At 32.8% G+C, this 16782-nt stretch overlaps 1 protein-coding gene and 1 long non-coding RNA gene across 11 annotated transcripts in view; one reads left to right on the top strand and one right to left on the bottom strand.

Moving 5' to 3' along the window:
* LOC103909331 (uncharacterized) overlaps window positions 1-13614 on the top strand; it is a 79632-nt gene extending 66018 nt beyond the window's left edge. For 4 of the 10 annotated variants that reach the window (XR_015518643.1, XR_015518639.1, XR_015518647.1 and 1 more), the window contains exon 7: window positions 3696-4085. This is a non-coding gene — a long non-coding RNA (uncharacterized LOC103909331). Of the gene's footprint in view, window positions 1-3695; window positions 4086-7651; window positions 7756-8715; window positions 8759-12468; window positions 12559-13478 lie in introns of those variants that run through there. The other 6 variants (XR_015518650.1, XR_015518638.1, XR_015518646.1 and 3 more) reach the window with 5 other exon arrangements.
* Window positions 3692-14837, bottom strand: ntmt2 (N-terminal Xaa-Pro-Lys N-methyltransferase). The gene is given in 4 exon segments (NM_001202453.1): window positions 3692-3948; window positions 7650-7902; window positions 9228-9400; window positions 14565-14837. Coding segments are annotated over 4 exon segments (858 nt in total). The 5' UTR covers window positions 14740-14837.
* Window positions 14838-16782: the final 1945 nt, after the last annotated feature.

Below are 16782 nucleotides of genomic sequence, written 5' to 3'. Positions count from 1 at the left end.
AAAACACAGTTTTTGAAAAAAAAAAAAACTTCTTTAGTGTTTAAACTGTGGAAAAAATTAACAATGATGGTCTGAGGGTGAGTAAATTAACAGCAGCAAATTTTCATTTTTGAATGAACTTTCCTTTTAAGCTGTGATGCCAGAAAGCAATTTGGCACCTTGGAAATTAAATTTCCTTTAAAAAAAAAAAACTTCATTTTGCCTTAATTTTTCAGGGTACAAATCAGTTTGTGATAGCGGACTGCAAATAACTGATTGAACATCAGCATGGCCTATAAAAAGCAGGTGTAACTGAGCTCTGGCCTTTGAGCTGACGTGTAGATTAAGGTTGAGTTCCCGTACCAGACAACACGCTGTGAACGTTTATGGCTATAACTCTGTCACACTCCTGGCAAGGAGCAACCCCAAAATCATCACAATCCTTCATAATGATTTAAATGGAATATTCTGAGATTTAAATATATTTTTGTTATTATTCTTTTCCCCGTGCCAAACCATAATATGTCAATTGCTTGTATCACATTTCAAATCCCAGAGGACCAATTTTCTTGGACTGTGGTTATTAGACTCCGGGGCTAAAGTCTACTTATGAAAAGCATAAATTCTTATTAAATTAGATTTGAAGCATGAACTTTGACACCACAAATGAGCATTTATCCTTTCGAAAAATGAGAAATAATTGTTAAATGAGCCTGAATTTGGTCGTCTCTGTCCACTGCCAGCTCTAGTCACAAGATCATTTGTCTATAATTACCTGTGTCAGTGCAACACTCCCAGTTGTCTGTCAATGTTATGTTTGACTTTCTGTGCTTGGAGTTCGGCCCAATTCAGCTCTAATATGACCAAATTTATTAATGTTATTTCTGTTAATACAGACCATTAGCTGCCAGACTGCCTGTGAGGGAAATGAGAAAGATTAGACTTGATAGCAGAAACTGCCAGCTACGCTAACCGTTTCTGAATAGGCGAATAGACATTTGGCTGCTATTTACATGGATTTATGAACGAAATACGACTGTTGCCTGAGGGCGTTTTGAACTTTGAAAAATGTATTTGTAAAATCCCGTGAGTGCAAGGAATTCGCTTGGTAAAGAACCAGTGTAGATCACTCAAAAACAGAACAGGCATGACTGCATTGCGTGCTGTGAGTATTTGCGCTTTTTTTTCTTGACAAACAGTCTATTCATGGCGAAAAAGACCTGCTTGAGTTTGTACACTGCACCGCTCAAGACATCTTTGTGAGGCGTATGTGCTGAATATTTGAGGTGACTTGATGATGCTCTTTATGCAGACATGTTCTGACAGATTTGGATGGAGCCCAAGGCAGATACAAAAGGGTAGTCTGTCAAAACCAGGGATAATTCCCTTTCTCTCTACAAAGACTCCATCTGAAAGCCATTTACCTAAACAGTGTGGTTTTTTCATGCTTTGGGAAATACAATGAAGTTTTGAACTTGCTGACATCATTTATCCTTCATTTCTTTAAATATGTAAAGAGAAAATCTGCTTTTAGAGAAACCAGAACAAAAAACTGCATGGAAACAACATTCAACATGTTTAAATTGTATATGAATATTATTTATAACATATATATATATATATATACTACCAGTCAAATATTTAGGGTCAGTAGGATTTTTAAATGTTTTAAAGTAAGCTTATCCTGCTCACCAAGGCTGCATTTATTTAATCAAAATACAGTGCAAATTGTGAAATGTTATTGCACCATAAAATAACTGTTCAAAAGTTGTTTATAGTTTAGTTTAATAATTTTCTCCTGTAATTTTAAAGATGAATTTTCAGCTTCATTACTCCAGTCTTCAGTCACAGGATCCTTCAGAAATCACTTTTATGTGATATATAAAGACAAAATTATTACATGAACAAAAGCATTTTCTCTTGTAAAAAAATAAAAATAAATAAATAATGAGCTTTATGACACTACAGTAAATATTCAAAATCTTTAAAACAATACAATACGGTTATATACATATATCTGTTCCATTTTACCTAAAATTGAAAAAAAAAAAATTAACCAACACATCAAAAAGAAAGAACACATTTGTGATTCTACATTTAAACTTTACATCTATATGATTAAAAAAAACTACAAAAGCTGTCACTGTGAGCAGTACCTTTTCAAAAGGTACACGTTTGCATTGCTAAATTATAAATAGATCAACCAAATTCAAATCATACGAGAGTTTAAAACACACAATGTTCGATGATATTGTCTTATTTTGTAATGTTAATAAGGATATTTTTCTTATAAATAATTTTTTAGGTCATGCTATTTTCTTTTTTACACAAACAAATGGTGATAATGAGCACTGGGTAATGTTCATATTGTTTACAAGCATTTAATTAAAAAATTGCAATATGTAAATGACTAAATTATTGTTTAATGTGCTTTTGTTTTATACAGAATAATTGCCTTTATTATATTAAGTATTTCAGAAAGGTAAAAAATTAGTTTTGCTGAAAGTTAGTTTTTGCATAGATCTCTGATTTTGTCACAATCACCAGCAATCTAATCCTGACAGATCGCTGGTAAACATGCAGATCAAAACAGAATTAGAAATCCGCTGGTATATGAACTACAGGTTCAGTCATGCACCGCTCATACACACCTGTTCTGGATTCCGCTGATTTCGCACACACATAGCCAGAGAATTTTCAAGGACTGATTAGATGGACTTTAAAAACTGCACACACACTCATGCTTCAGTGTTGAGTCTTGTTTACTGCATTTGTGACATCACAATGCGTTTTCTTTGCTTTGCCGTGTTTTGACGCTCACCTTGTTTGTTTGTCTATTCCTGTCTGCTGCCTGCCTAAACTGACCATTTGCCTGTTTATCTACCACCTATTATCTGTATACATCTGTTTGTTACTGTATTGACCATTGCTTGCTTGACCATTCTCATAGTAAATCCTGCATTTGGATCCGCACTCCGTTGTCAGCTTCCCCATCACATTACAGATTATTTATTCAGTGATAACTGTTAATTGATTTGATCTCACTGGGTAAAACTTTTTGAATGAATTATTTGTACTTTTACACGAGTACTTCTATAATTTTAATTGTGATTGCTTGTTATTCCAGCAATGAAAATGCACTTGTGTTTACTGTAAGTACCAGTGCTGGGTGCAATTAGTTATAATGAACTTGCCATAAATTAACAGTTCTGTATGAATTCAGCATTCAGATATTTTTGCTTAACTCGATTTTTTGACTAAAGGTTACATTTGTCTAACAGCTGAACATGCGTAAGATACAACAAACAACGTACGGTGTCAGTATGAAACATTAAACATAGCTAAATTAAACCTCAAATTTAAAGAATGAATTTTTTTTTATTTCTATTGTTTATGCGTTGATATTTATACAGATTTTAATTAACTACAGAATCAAGTAATAAATACTTATTGAGTAATTACTAGTAGTAATTACTTTTAGACAATTTTAATGATGTAAACAACGATTTAACCCTTTTTATGTAACTTAAGTAAATTTGCTCAGTGACAGCTCTTGTACTTTTTTGACAGTAAATTGAGTTGATAATAAACAGTGAAAGCAGTCAGAATGCTACTTGAAAAACATAAAAAATGGAATAAAACATACTATGTAATTCTATACATAAGTACATGTAGAAACCTTCTCTGCTTCTTCTAAACATACATGCTTTTTTCAGCGCATGGCAATCATCCATACAGGAACAATGGCCTCAGGAAAGCCTTCCTGCTTTTCCACGTCCAGGATGTTGAGGCCTGCTCTCTGAATGATGCCCTTCATGATGTCCAAGTGGCGAATGATGCTGCTGTCAATGGGGTCCAGTTTACAGCCCTGCCGCGCCATATTGTCCTTAATGATGATCACACCGTTGGGCCTCAAGCTCTCCTTAGCGCGCATTAAAAACTCCATCAGGTCCTTGTCAGTAAGATGACCTGAAAAAAGCAAAACACTGTTAAAAGTGCCACACAATTGAGGGTCCCAACACAAACTGAATATGCTAACTTAATTGATTTTACAAATTGAAGTGGATTTAACATAAAAGATTAAGTTGTGCCCTTCAAAAAACAAAGAATTGTGTTGATTCAGTTCATTTAAAAATATATATGGTTTGAACAAGCAGCAAAAATATTTTTTGAGTGTATTTAATGCAAGTAAAGACTGTACTTGAATTTTTATTTAATATAATATTTTTTTGTGTAAAATGGGTGTAATAATATTATCTCATTCATCATAACAGATCATTTTATTTACAACTAAAACTATTTAATTATTCTGATCATTACAATATATTAAATAAAAACATGATTGTTATCCATTTTATTATATTTGTAATTGTAAAAATAAATTGACAAATGAGTAAAACCAAGTAAGGCATAAAGTATAAAGTTAAAATGATAATTGTCACAATCACCAGCAATCCAGGCTTGTAGATCGCTGGGAATCATTCAATTTCACATATGGACTACAAATCCTGCTATGCACCACACACACCTGTTCCAGTTTTCTGCTGATTGCTAACACACACACACACAAGCTGTTCAGAACGGATTGCTGCACAGACACAAACACCAATTGCTGAGTCTTGTCTTGCCTTGCCTTGATTGACCTTTACTTTGTTTTGTTTATGTTGTTAGCCGCCAGGATCGACCACTCGCCTGCTTATTTACTATCTTCTGGATTTGCCTGCATGTTACCATTTACTCCTGATTGTGATCATTACCTTCCTGGCCATTCTCGTATAATAACTCAGTTGTCAGTGTCCGGTTATGTGACAATAGTCTTCAACTAAAATGTCATCTTATTAATAATTATTGCTTTAAATATGCCTATCAAGACTTTTTTTTTTTTTGATGATAAAACTGTTTATTGACAAAAGGACAATTTTTTTGGCATCTGTCTTTGGTAAATTATGTTTAAACTGCATGATAAAAATACACTCAAAAATATTTAGGCCTAACAAATAGCATATATGCATATAAAATTTCCTTCCATTTGGATTACATACTTTTAACATAATTAAACTAATAAACTTCATGTGCTTGATATTTGTTAGCTAAACATGAATGAAACAAATAAGAACAAGATTTAGGTAATAATATGAATACATCAAATGTGTTTTAAATGCTTCTTATCATTTCATCTATGTGTGGAGTATGGAGCTGCATTCAATGACCTTGAATGTTAAGTTGTAATTTGTATGGGATGCTAACAACGGAAGTGCAGAACCAAGCGCAGGTTTTTTAAACAAAGATGGTCAGGCAAGCAATGGTCAACACAGGAAATCCAGAATTGTAGTCAAATCCACAGGTGAATGGTCAAAACAGGCAGGCAGCAGACAACATAAACAAACAAAGCGAGGGTCAAACCGGCTAGACAAGGCAAAGGAAACTGTGTCATAATGTTCATAGTAACAGTATAAAAAGACTCAGCACTGGTGTGTGTGTGTGTGTGTGTGTGTGTGTGTGTGTGCGCGTACGCTGTTTTTAAAATCCATGTAACCAATTTTGAACAGCTTCAGCTGTGTGTTCGCAGGAAAACCGGAACAGGTGTGAGTAAGCGGTGCATGACTTAACTTGTAGTCCATATACCGGCGAGTTTGTAGAATCTGCCAGATCGCTGGTGATTGTGACATAAATAAACCAATCGCATAAAATATATGTTCTGAATGTATTTATACCATATTCATATATTTTTACTGATTAAATCTAATGGTATTCGATTCTAACACATTTAAAATGATTTAAAAATCTGAAAACATACATTTAAAAAAATGGACAAATTAAATAAAATCAAAAGGTTACAAAGTTGTTGTTTTTTTCTTTCTTTTTTTTTTTGAGTGTACAATTAAACAGGACATAATATAAAAAAAAAATTATTTAACCAGGACATATTTACTAATAATCACTCACTAAATTAAGACTTTTTTGATACCTGGAAACCTCTTTTATCTTCATATACTCCTGTCATTCTTTATTGCATTCCTCCTTTCAAAAAATGTGTGTGTATGATCTAATGATCTATGTCTTTAAAACTGTCATCACTGTCAGTCATAGGAATGCAATCATTCATGCACTTTCAGAAGTCTTTATATGGTTTTAAATGGTATCATGTAGATATCTCTGTCACCGGTGTCAAATATACACACAGACAGCAGTGAGGGAGATGAAACTGTATACTGCAACACAAGAATCTGTCCAGCATACAGCTGCTCGCGTTACACCAAATGGGAAAAGAGAGCTACTAAAATAAGTAAAAGTAGGTAGGCAGAAAACAGTAAATGCAAGCTAATCATCATTGCAGAATATTTAAGACAAGGAAAAACTGACAGTGTGCCATTGAATCATAAGAAAATAATGTGGTTGTTAGACCTCAGGTGTGAAATATTTCACTGGATTCAATGCTTTTTCTTATGGTTACCAAACCTAATAACATCAACTCTTCTGTGGTATGATATGATATGTGGTCAAGATGCGTTTATCTGAAAACAATTGCACACCTTACAATATTAATTAAGTCAGAATCCAATCCAAAAGTGCATTATTTTCCAATAATTGAACAGTGTGCGATCAAATATTCAAACATTTTTGCCTGAGGTATAAAGTAATAAATTACAAATATTCAAATTACTGTAATAGAGTAGTTTTTCTCAGGAATTTTACTTTACTAAGTAGCTATAAAAATGTGCATTTGAGTAAATTTTATTGCTGTAATAGTCATTTTACTTCATTATTTTCCTTGACCCTGCATACTTAAATTTTTACTTTTATATATTTGATTGGCTAAGTAGAACGATCAGTTTTGTGATTTCCTACCAATCAAATTGCAAAAAAGTGCATCATACAGAACAACCTCATGTCATGGACGCTTCGTAAATGCAACAAACGTACAGTGTGGAAGCATTAAAAGTGTCTAAGAAGACACAAAGTCATTACATGTAAGAATGAGAGATGGATGATTATGATGAAGGTTTCTACTGTATAATCATGAAATGGCCTTGAAACAATCACAAAATTACATACAGAATGTTTCGTTTTCACACACATACAGAAATGTAAATGCATCAACATTTCACATCGTAACCCTCAATACTATTGAGTACTTTTAAAAGGGCTATTTAAGCACTTTTTAGTCATTTTAGGAGCTGTTTACTCATAATTTGAGTAATGTTTACAGCAGATACTTTTATTCTATTTGCCTACATTTTTGGGCAAGTAATGGTACTTTTACTTGAGTATGATTTTCAGTACTCTTTCTTACACTGATGACAAGTAAAGACATTGCTCAGATGGTGTATTTCAAGAACCTTTTAATGTTTTGGCATCTAACTGCAGTGGATTACGATGCCTTTTCAGTGTTTTTAAGTATCTCATCTAAAGCATTTTGTTTTTTGTTTGGATTTAATGACTTTTGTAGACTGTGAAATAACTGAAATCATTTGGTGTAGTGAAAAAGAAATGCAATTTGGTCAAAACCTGCTTTTAACTGTAATTCATCTGTGTTTACATCTAGAACTACTTCAGCTGTGTTTATATCTGAAAATAATTGATCATCAGCCAATCAGTATCAATCATTCAACTGCCTCATTGTAAAAGATAAATGAATCCATAAAATAATAACGAATCCATCTACTCACAGGCAACCCACTGCATCCAGATGACATCGTATTTCTTTCTGGGGGGAGTGAATTCCTGCAGATTGTACAGGTAGTAGGACTCCACTCTGTCTGCATAATCCCCAAGGTAACATTCGTGAGCATGGAGGATGAACTCCTCCATCATGTCTAACATCTCCATTGATTCAAACACAGGGAACAGAACCCCTTTAGACACTCTGCCGATTCCACAGCCACAGTCTAGCGCACACTTTGTGCCAGCCTTTCCTGGACCCTGTTAGAAATAGACGTGCCAATATTCAATATTACTGTACATAATAATAATGAACATGCAAGATATTGTTGTCATGGGCACTTCAAAACTTTTAGAATGGCATTTAAAAATATTCAGATTTTTTTAGATACACTGTTAACATTTTTTTTCTGTATTTTGGTTACATTGTGAAAATCACTGATTTACAGTAAATTATTGGAAAACTGCTCCCAGTAAGTTACTGTAGAGATTCTAGGTTCATGGTCTTTGACTTTACAAGGAGAACAGCTGATCACTATTTATGAAACAAATGCGATTGGCAGCTTGGATGTGTTAATTAAGCTCATGTTTCACATGTTATAGAGAACCTATGGCTATTCTGATCTTCAGGACTTGTTATCTAAAGGTACAGTTGAAATCAGAGTTATTAAACCCCCTTTGAATTTTTGTGTGTTGAAAAAAATCTTCTCTCTGTTAAACAGAAATTGGGAATAAAAATTAAACAGGGGGCTAATAATTCTGACTTCAATAGTAACTCATTGGAATTCAAGTTTTTTTTAAATGTTCAATAATAACTTATAAAGTTCCATTGCTTTTTTTAAAACATGTTGTAAATTTTTATAAAGAATCTTCAGCAATTGTTGCAACAAGAAAACACAACCAAATCAATTAACATTTTGTAAAGATATTTTGGATAAGATGTAAAACTAAAGGCTTCAAGTCTGGGTTCATGGTTGTTAACTTTTTCAAGGAGAACAGCTGATCACTATTTATGAAGCAAATGCGATTGGCAGCTTGGATGTGTTAATTAAGCTCATGTTTCACATGTTATAGGGAACCTATGGCTATTCTGATCTTCAGGACTTGCTATCTAAAGGTATATATAAAAGTCTAAATGCAACTGAAGACTCCAATAAGCAAAGGTTGTTTGCGCTTATGATGGGTCTGATATTTACAAATTTTTAAAATGCAAATATTTGATGATATCATATATATATATATATATATATATATATATATATATATATATATATATATATATATATATATATATATATATATATATGATATTATCAAATATTTACATTTATAAAATTTGTAAATATCAGGCCCATCATAAGCGCAGACAATTTTTCTAATGATATAATGATACTGATATGTTAATATTACAACATGCCATGTTTTTTTTATAGATTTTATATATTGGCAAAAGTTGTTCCCATTTGAAGTTTTAAAATAACATTTATTTTTAAAACTCAAATTTTAGAGTCTATGTTGCTTATTCTTATTCCTATTCAAAATTATCTAAATAATTCATTATAAAATTATTAGGAAACAGTTCATACAACAAACTTCTTCAGGAACTGTCTTGAGCCTTCAAGGTCAATGTCTGATATTTCCACAAAATCTCCCATCATGCCCTCTTCAGATGGCGGGACGTCCTTGTAGAAGTTCTGTGCTCTGTAGTAAAACTGCTTCTCCCCTTTAATGTACTCACAGGTCAAGGCATAGAGTTTCACTGTAGGCCAAGAAACGTAAAGACATTTACATCATATTGGACAATAGTTTTTTGGAAGTTTGAATTCTGATTTATTTACATGACATCCAATTAAAAAATCCTGTAATCATTTTGACTGTTCATTTTCATGACAACACACTTTAAAAATGCTGTGTTGTTTAACTCAAGTTTCGGTTAAATATTGAGAAAAAACATTTTCTGTAATTGATTCTGAAAACTGACTCTGAAAATTTAACCCAACCATTGGGATTGCCGTAATTTATCCAAATTTTGGTTTAAACAATTCAGAAGTTTTTTACCACAACAGTTAGGTTTATCCCAAATACATTATACATATATATATATATATATTTATATATATCCAAAAAGCAATAAATAACAGCAACAAAAGACTATTACAGATGAAGCAAAGGCAAACAGGTCAGATAATACAAGCTAAAAGTTAAGATAATGATATCAAACACAGACAGAATGTTGCAAATACACTGTTCTAATTAGCTTAATCATTGTGAACAGGGATTGTTAATGACTGTGTTCTTGTCTGAATGTGAAATATATATATATTTTTAGGTATTAGCTGATGTAATGAACCAATAGTTATTGGAAATCAAACATAAAATCATCGAACATTTATAAATATAATGGTCAGCTCAAAGCCATATCATCTCAAGAGAATGTGTATAGTTGAGTGTTGAAGTTTCCAAGCATGCATTTGTGTATTCTAATTTACATTACACAACACCATTGAATCTTTAGTTGTTCTGGGAAAGGTATTAAGGTGTTCTTGGAATAGCATCAAGTGATAATGAGGTAAAACATCTGAACTTCTGAGATCCCAGTTTTGAAACCCTTTTTTTCAGCAAACTGGACTAAAATGCCAAGATGGTATTGACAGTGTTGTATTACAGCACCAAGAAATACTTTACTGCTGGCCCATTTAAAGGTTTAGATGGTTTGAAGCAATTCACTTTCTGTCAACATAAGCTAAATGTCAGCTTAAATCCAGCTGGAACATCTGCTCCCTTAAAGAGCTGGTCATTTAAAGGACATACATACAAGTCATCAGGTCAATGCATGCTTGGAAATTTGAAGCAAGCATCAGATCATCAGATAATTAGTGGGAAGATCTTGCTGAAGTGTTATAGGTGAGAGAACTGGCAGGGTGAGTGGATTGTGATACCGAAACTGTGACCAGGGTTTGTCATGTGAACCACTAGTTCAGTAGTCCAAAGTCAAAAATAGTAACACCGGGCAGTGTTTCCTTGTGGACAGTTTTATTTTAGTCCTGTATATTTTTTGTTCACACTCTGTATAGCTTAACACTTGTCATTCTTGTAGAAGGGCAACAGTAATATGACATGTTAGGATTATTAAATATTTTGCAATAAAAGCCAAAACAGACATTAATGTAATTTTTTTGCATTGCATTAATGTAGCTTTGTTGTAATTAAAAAGGGAATTTAAAGTTACCATAATGTTTCACATAGCCCTGGAAAAAGAAAATAAACACTGAAATAATGTTATTTTAATTTAATGTTAGTTAATACAATGTTAGTTTCAGCATGTTAATAGCTAACGTTATTGCAAGCTAGCTAATCAGATCATTAGGCAGACTTACAAATGTGGACTATAAATAAATTCATGCAAAATAGAAGTGTTCTGCAATAGACAAAGTTGGGTTACTTTTTATTCTCAAAAAGTAAATGTAAAAATATTTGTAAATTATAACAGTTTTCCATATTTTGTCATTCTTGTTATTATTATTATTCCCCCCCTCCCCCACACACACACACACACACACACACACACACACACACACACACACACACACACACACACACACACACAGAGAGAGAGAGACACATTTAGAATTGTCTCATGGGACCTTGACCTTTCTTTCAACAACCTTTACCCTTGAAAAGTTTTTTTAAAAAGTGACTTTTATTAACATTTTTTAAAAGTGTTTAAAGTTTAAAGTGATATATTGTATGGGTTGGTGTTGTAAATTGCGGTACAAAAACCTTGTAATAAATGGCCAGCAGACTTATTTTACAGACTTATTTTGGTAACACTTTAGTTTAGGTCAACTTATTACTATGTTAACTGGCTAATTACGCACATATTAATAAGATATTAACAGCTTTTTAGCAGTTATAAAGCATGATCTTATCCTGTATCCCCAATCCTACCCAAAACTTAAACTCAACCTCTACCTTACTCACTATTATTAAACAGATAATTAGTTGTTTGTTAAGCTAGTGTTAGTTAATAGTTTGGTAACATCATAAATGGTTATACCTAAACTAAAGTGATACACCTAATTTTCTAGACATTATTTCTTATACATTATGGCTTTTTCAAACTACTAAAAAGTCAAAACAGTCACTTTGTTAAACTTGAATTCTCAGCATTAAAAGTTAACAGAGTAGAAACTCAAGGCCCTTATAATGCATTTAATAACCTTAAATAAATGTAAAACACTTGTGAATTAAAAATGCAAGTATTTTTACAGTGCACAATGCAAATAAGTACAATCAAGTCTAGGGTTCAACTTTTATTTCTTTTCTCCATAAATAACCAGTTGATCCTTAATGATATCAAGTACTGTATATTTAAACATTTAAGTGAATGTTTGTTTTATATGATTATGTCATCCATTTTTACCTGCCCTGCATTGTAATGTTTTTGTTGCTTATTTAAATAGCTTATCATTTATATTACAAATAAGTGTGACTGAAGCTGTTAATAGAAATCTGGCTTCAGAACTGACTGACCACTATCTCTCAGTAACATTGACAGATTGGATTAATCACTTCCACAGTTTACACTACTCACATTTTAAATAACTGTGTGGACATGTGAAAATACAAGCCAACAATCATCACTTACTGTCAGCAATCCTCAATATTTAAAAACAATCGTATTAAATTAACGATTGTTTTAAAGAGAGCATTATATTGTTCACAAAGTATTTCACAAACTTTACCACCATCATGGCTTTTTTTGATGTTGGTTGTCATTGCTGTTAATGCAATGTCTATTTTATTTTTATTCTATTCTATTATTAGAGGAGTGGACCAGGACGCCCTCTCCTCTCCCCCTACCACGCCAGACAACAACCTGAAAACATTATGCAATTTTGAGTGTGCCTCACACAGGTGAGTGGGCTTGACAAACCACTTGTAAAAAACACTCCCTTTCATCCCTCTGACACTTTAACTAACACTTGCACATTTGCACCAGACACTTTCTTATAAGCACTACATATCTCAGATAAAAAGAAAAAAACTTCATGAATTTATTAAGTATGCTTTACACAGGTGAGTGGGCTTGACAAACCACTTGTAGAAAACACTTCCATTCATCTCTCTGACACTTTAACTAACACTTGCACATTTGCACTAGACACTTTCTTATAATCACTACATATGTCAGATAAAAAGATTAAAAAAAAACTTCATGAATTTATTAAGTGTGCTTCACACAGGTGAGTGGGCTTGACAAACCACATGTGGAAATATCCCTATTCTAGCACTTATTTCTCTGAGTACCAACAGTTACATTGTATAATTAGCTCTTGTTGTGTGTTATTGTGTACAGTTACTTCAGTTGTTAGTCACTTTGGACAGAAGCGTCTGCTAATTGACTAAATGTTCCTTTTTATTTCATCACTTGTTTTTTGGAATGTAAAATATGCAGTGTGAATATCTGACTCAATCCAAATTTGTGGGTAGATTTCAAGCATTTTCCATTAAAGTGGAATAATATAAAACAAATGTTTAATTTACACTATGCTAAACCTAAATCTGACATAACTTGATCAGAAGTCTAAAAAGAGGATAAAAAGACTAAGCCATCGATAGAAAGTAACACTGTGGTTAAAAGAGTTCTGCAGGTACCAGTGCAATACTTATTTTTTATTCCAAACACACCAGCATAACAGCGCCATTGTGGTCCAGTGGTCAGCATGTTGCGTTTTGATGCCACTGACCCAAGTTCGATCTTCATATGAATAATAATAATAATTTTTTTTAGTGTTAAGACATACAATACTGTTTGGGTTACTTATGTACAGTAGGTGTACATATTTTATTTTTATTTTTGTGTGACCACTGTTACAAAGGACTGGATATCTATAAAGGTTTTTGCCTATCCGGCCCTGTTTGCAGTCCTCAACAGTCGATAGCCTTTTTTTACACATCCCAATGTTGACAGTTATGGAAACATGTAAGAGGGAACATTTGACTCTGATTGTGGTTTAAATTATTGTTAGACTTTTTAAAACCAGTAACAGAGTTAACAATAACAGAGCTGACATTTTTCACTATTTTCGCTTTGGCTTAAAATGCAAATCTTATATCAGATACCATATGACATGTCTAAAAACAGGATTAAAGGCTTTTCATCATATTATTGTTTTTAAAAAGTGAATAGGCAATTCACTCACACATCACAAAACCAGAGTTGATTAATTAATTAATTTAATGTTAATGTATCCTAAATATTTTACACATATTAATGAGAGAAGAGCTAGTACAGTTGAATCCTCAACACCTTCCAGCTTCAAGTGACAAAACAAAGTGACGTTTATTCTCTCAGTGCTTATAACAGATTTTTTATGTATAATGTAACAGTTGTTCAATGTAGAGACACAAAATTTAAATATTTATGACTGGAATTACAAATAATAAAGAAAATAGATGTTTTATGCAAATGCTTATTTAACTTAGTAGAGTAAAAACTAGATGACAAATTGAATGTATGATTAAAGAGAGAGTCAACAATCTTTAAGTTAATATTTATAAGACAAAGTGTCTCTAAATGCACATACAAACCTTTTTAATGAAATAAATTGATATAATTTATGTTATTCAAAGTTAGGCTTTTGATAATAGAAGTTATCTGGTAGACAGAAAATGCACAAGTCTATAGAAACATACAGAGTTATGCAATAATGCTTAAAATAGTCACATCAATAAGCTCTCATTGACAAATAAACTGCATTAATTTTTAAAAAGCTTTAGGGACACATGTGCATGTTTTATGAACATTATTAAACACAGACTGAATAATTATTGGAAATTTGCACTGAAGCAACTCAGTATTTCCAGCTGGATTTTTCAGTGAATATCAGGAAAGCTCATAATTGATAAGCAGTCCTTACCCAGAGGAATCTGCTCCAGAAGATATAGGTAGCTGGCAAAGAACTCCTTCCTCAAAGTTTTGTGCAAGTGAAAAGACATGCTGTGCTTGCACATCTCATCATCCGTCTTCGCCCAGCGGTTTCTGAAGGCTTGATGAGTCCCACTAAACTCCATAATAGAGGTGGAATCAGACATGCTGAATCTTGTGGCCCAAACAAACTGAAGTTGGAGTATGTGTGGCTCTGGAAGAAGTGCTGAAGACACCGCAGTGCTGCTGCTATATCTGTAGGAGGCCTCTGGTTACTGACCGATGGGATGTTCTTTTCTCAGCAGAGTGCTTAAAACTACCACATCTTATCAGATCACCTGCTTTTCGCCCAGTGAGAAATGGTAGGGTGAGATTGCTTCAGAAGAGGGGTGGTACCACCTTCTCCATTTCCAGAAGAAGCCCCTTCTCCTAAGTTCCACAGACATCTAGAATGGCATATTAGTGCATATCAGCACATGAACCAGGAGGTCGTGCATTCATTCACGGCTAGTGACAAGCGGCTCATGTAGTGGCTATTCTTAGCACTGTCTTCTCATGTTTGTATACACACTGCATCAGTGGTAAATTGAATGTGGTGAGGAAAGATCAAAGACAAATGTAATCTGAACATGATGTCGCTGCTTATTGTTTGCATGCATCTACTGTCACCATTGGAAAAGCTGAATTGATAAAATGAAAATTTTGATGTAAATAATTAAAAAGCTGAGAGATAAGAATAAGATAATGGATTTGATATCAGTCCTCTTATTTTAAGTCATCTCAGCGCATGGGTCATGTGTTACTCATATGATTGCAGTTTGTAATCAATTGCCAAATGATCATCACCTCAGTGTGTGTGATCTTCAGTCAACCAAAACTGTACCAGTGCTTAATTTAGAAATGCATGCTCAATGCAATTAGAGGAGACTGTTTATAAATAATGTTGATCTTACAAAGTAGGACTACAAAAAGCTGTGTTAATATGGGGGACAATCCTAATGGCTAAATACTGTTTAGTTTAAAATAAATGGAATTAAAAGCTATGAAGGTATTGGAGATGATTCATCATAGTATGCTCAAAAATATATTTGGCTGCTTGCTAGAACTACTTATTTAAAATTTGTAGAAACAAGGCAATTCTTGAGGGTTTTTTGGTACAACTTAATTGGTTTATGTTCAATCCACTTAAATTTGTACAAATGATTGAGTTAACTTAATTAACTTGTGTTAGGACAATATTAAGGAAAGTGTGGAACCCAGCAGTTTTTACAGTGCCCTGTTAGACAACTGTTTTAGTAGTTACTTGAAATGTTGTTTACATATGCTGCCAACAAGAACAAATGTTCTTTTAGTTACATTGAATGTTTGTTCAGAGTTATCTGGTCTTTAATAATACTCTCTAATTGTTATTTAGGCATTTTTTGTGGAACATTTTAGCTGGATTTTCTCCATTTAAATATTAGAAACATTGAAGTTACATTAAAAAATGGGGAAATAGACTCTTTTCTAAGCACTTGCTTTTTTGTTTGTTAAATTTGGACATTTTAAATGCTCAGAAAATTTCCAGAAATAATGTTTTCCTAATGTTAGAAAAACATTAAAGAGTTGTAAACTATACTTGTTTTTTTTTTCTTCATAAATCTGAAAATATGGAAACATAAATAAATATATAATTATTGTACTATATATTTTGCTAGTATGTAATGCTGGCAAAGTATATAAAAAAGCAATTATAACAAATATTTATGTGGAAACAGATATTAAAACTGTATGTTAACTAAATGGAGATTTTTAGCTCAGCAAATTAGAAACATTAGAAAAACAAAAAATTGAATGAATATAAAACTATTAGCCTACATGTAGATGTATATATTTATTTCCCCTAAGGATTAAAAACAACATATAGTCTATTGGGTAAAAATGTAAATCACCTACATTTCTAATGTTGAAAAAAATTACTTTACCTTTTGACATTTTGACTTTAACTGTTTTAGTTCAGCAATTGTACGAAACCTATATAGGTGTTTAAGAAAAGATATTAAACTATGTAATGCAATGGTCTCAAACTCAATTTGTGGAGGGGCGCAGCTCTGCATGGTTTAGCTCCAACCTGCTCCAACTCACACCTGCTTAATAGTCTCCTCTTGAACACCTTCGTTAGTTGGATTAGCTGTGTTTGATCAGGGTTGGAGCAAAGCTTTGCAGAGCTG

This window comes from Danio rerio, chromosome 20, assembly GCF_052040795.2.
Source record: "Danio rerio strain M-AB ecotype USA chromosome 20, GRCz13ab, whole genome shotgun sequence".
In the NCBI taxonomy this organism is placed as follows: Eukaryota; Metazoa; Chordata; class Actinopteri; order Cypriniformes; family Danionidae; genus Danio; species Danio rerio.
Note: the sequence above shows the minus strand (reverse complement) of the source record. Positions and strands in the feature narration are given on the sequence as shown.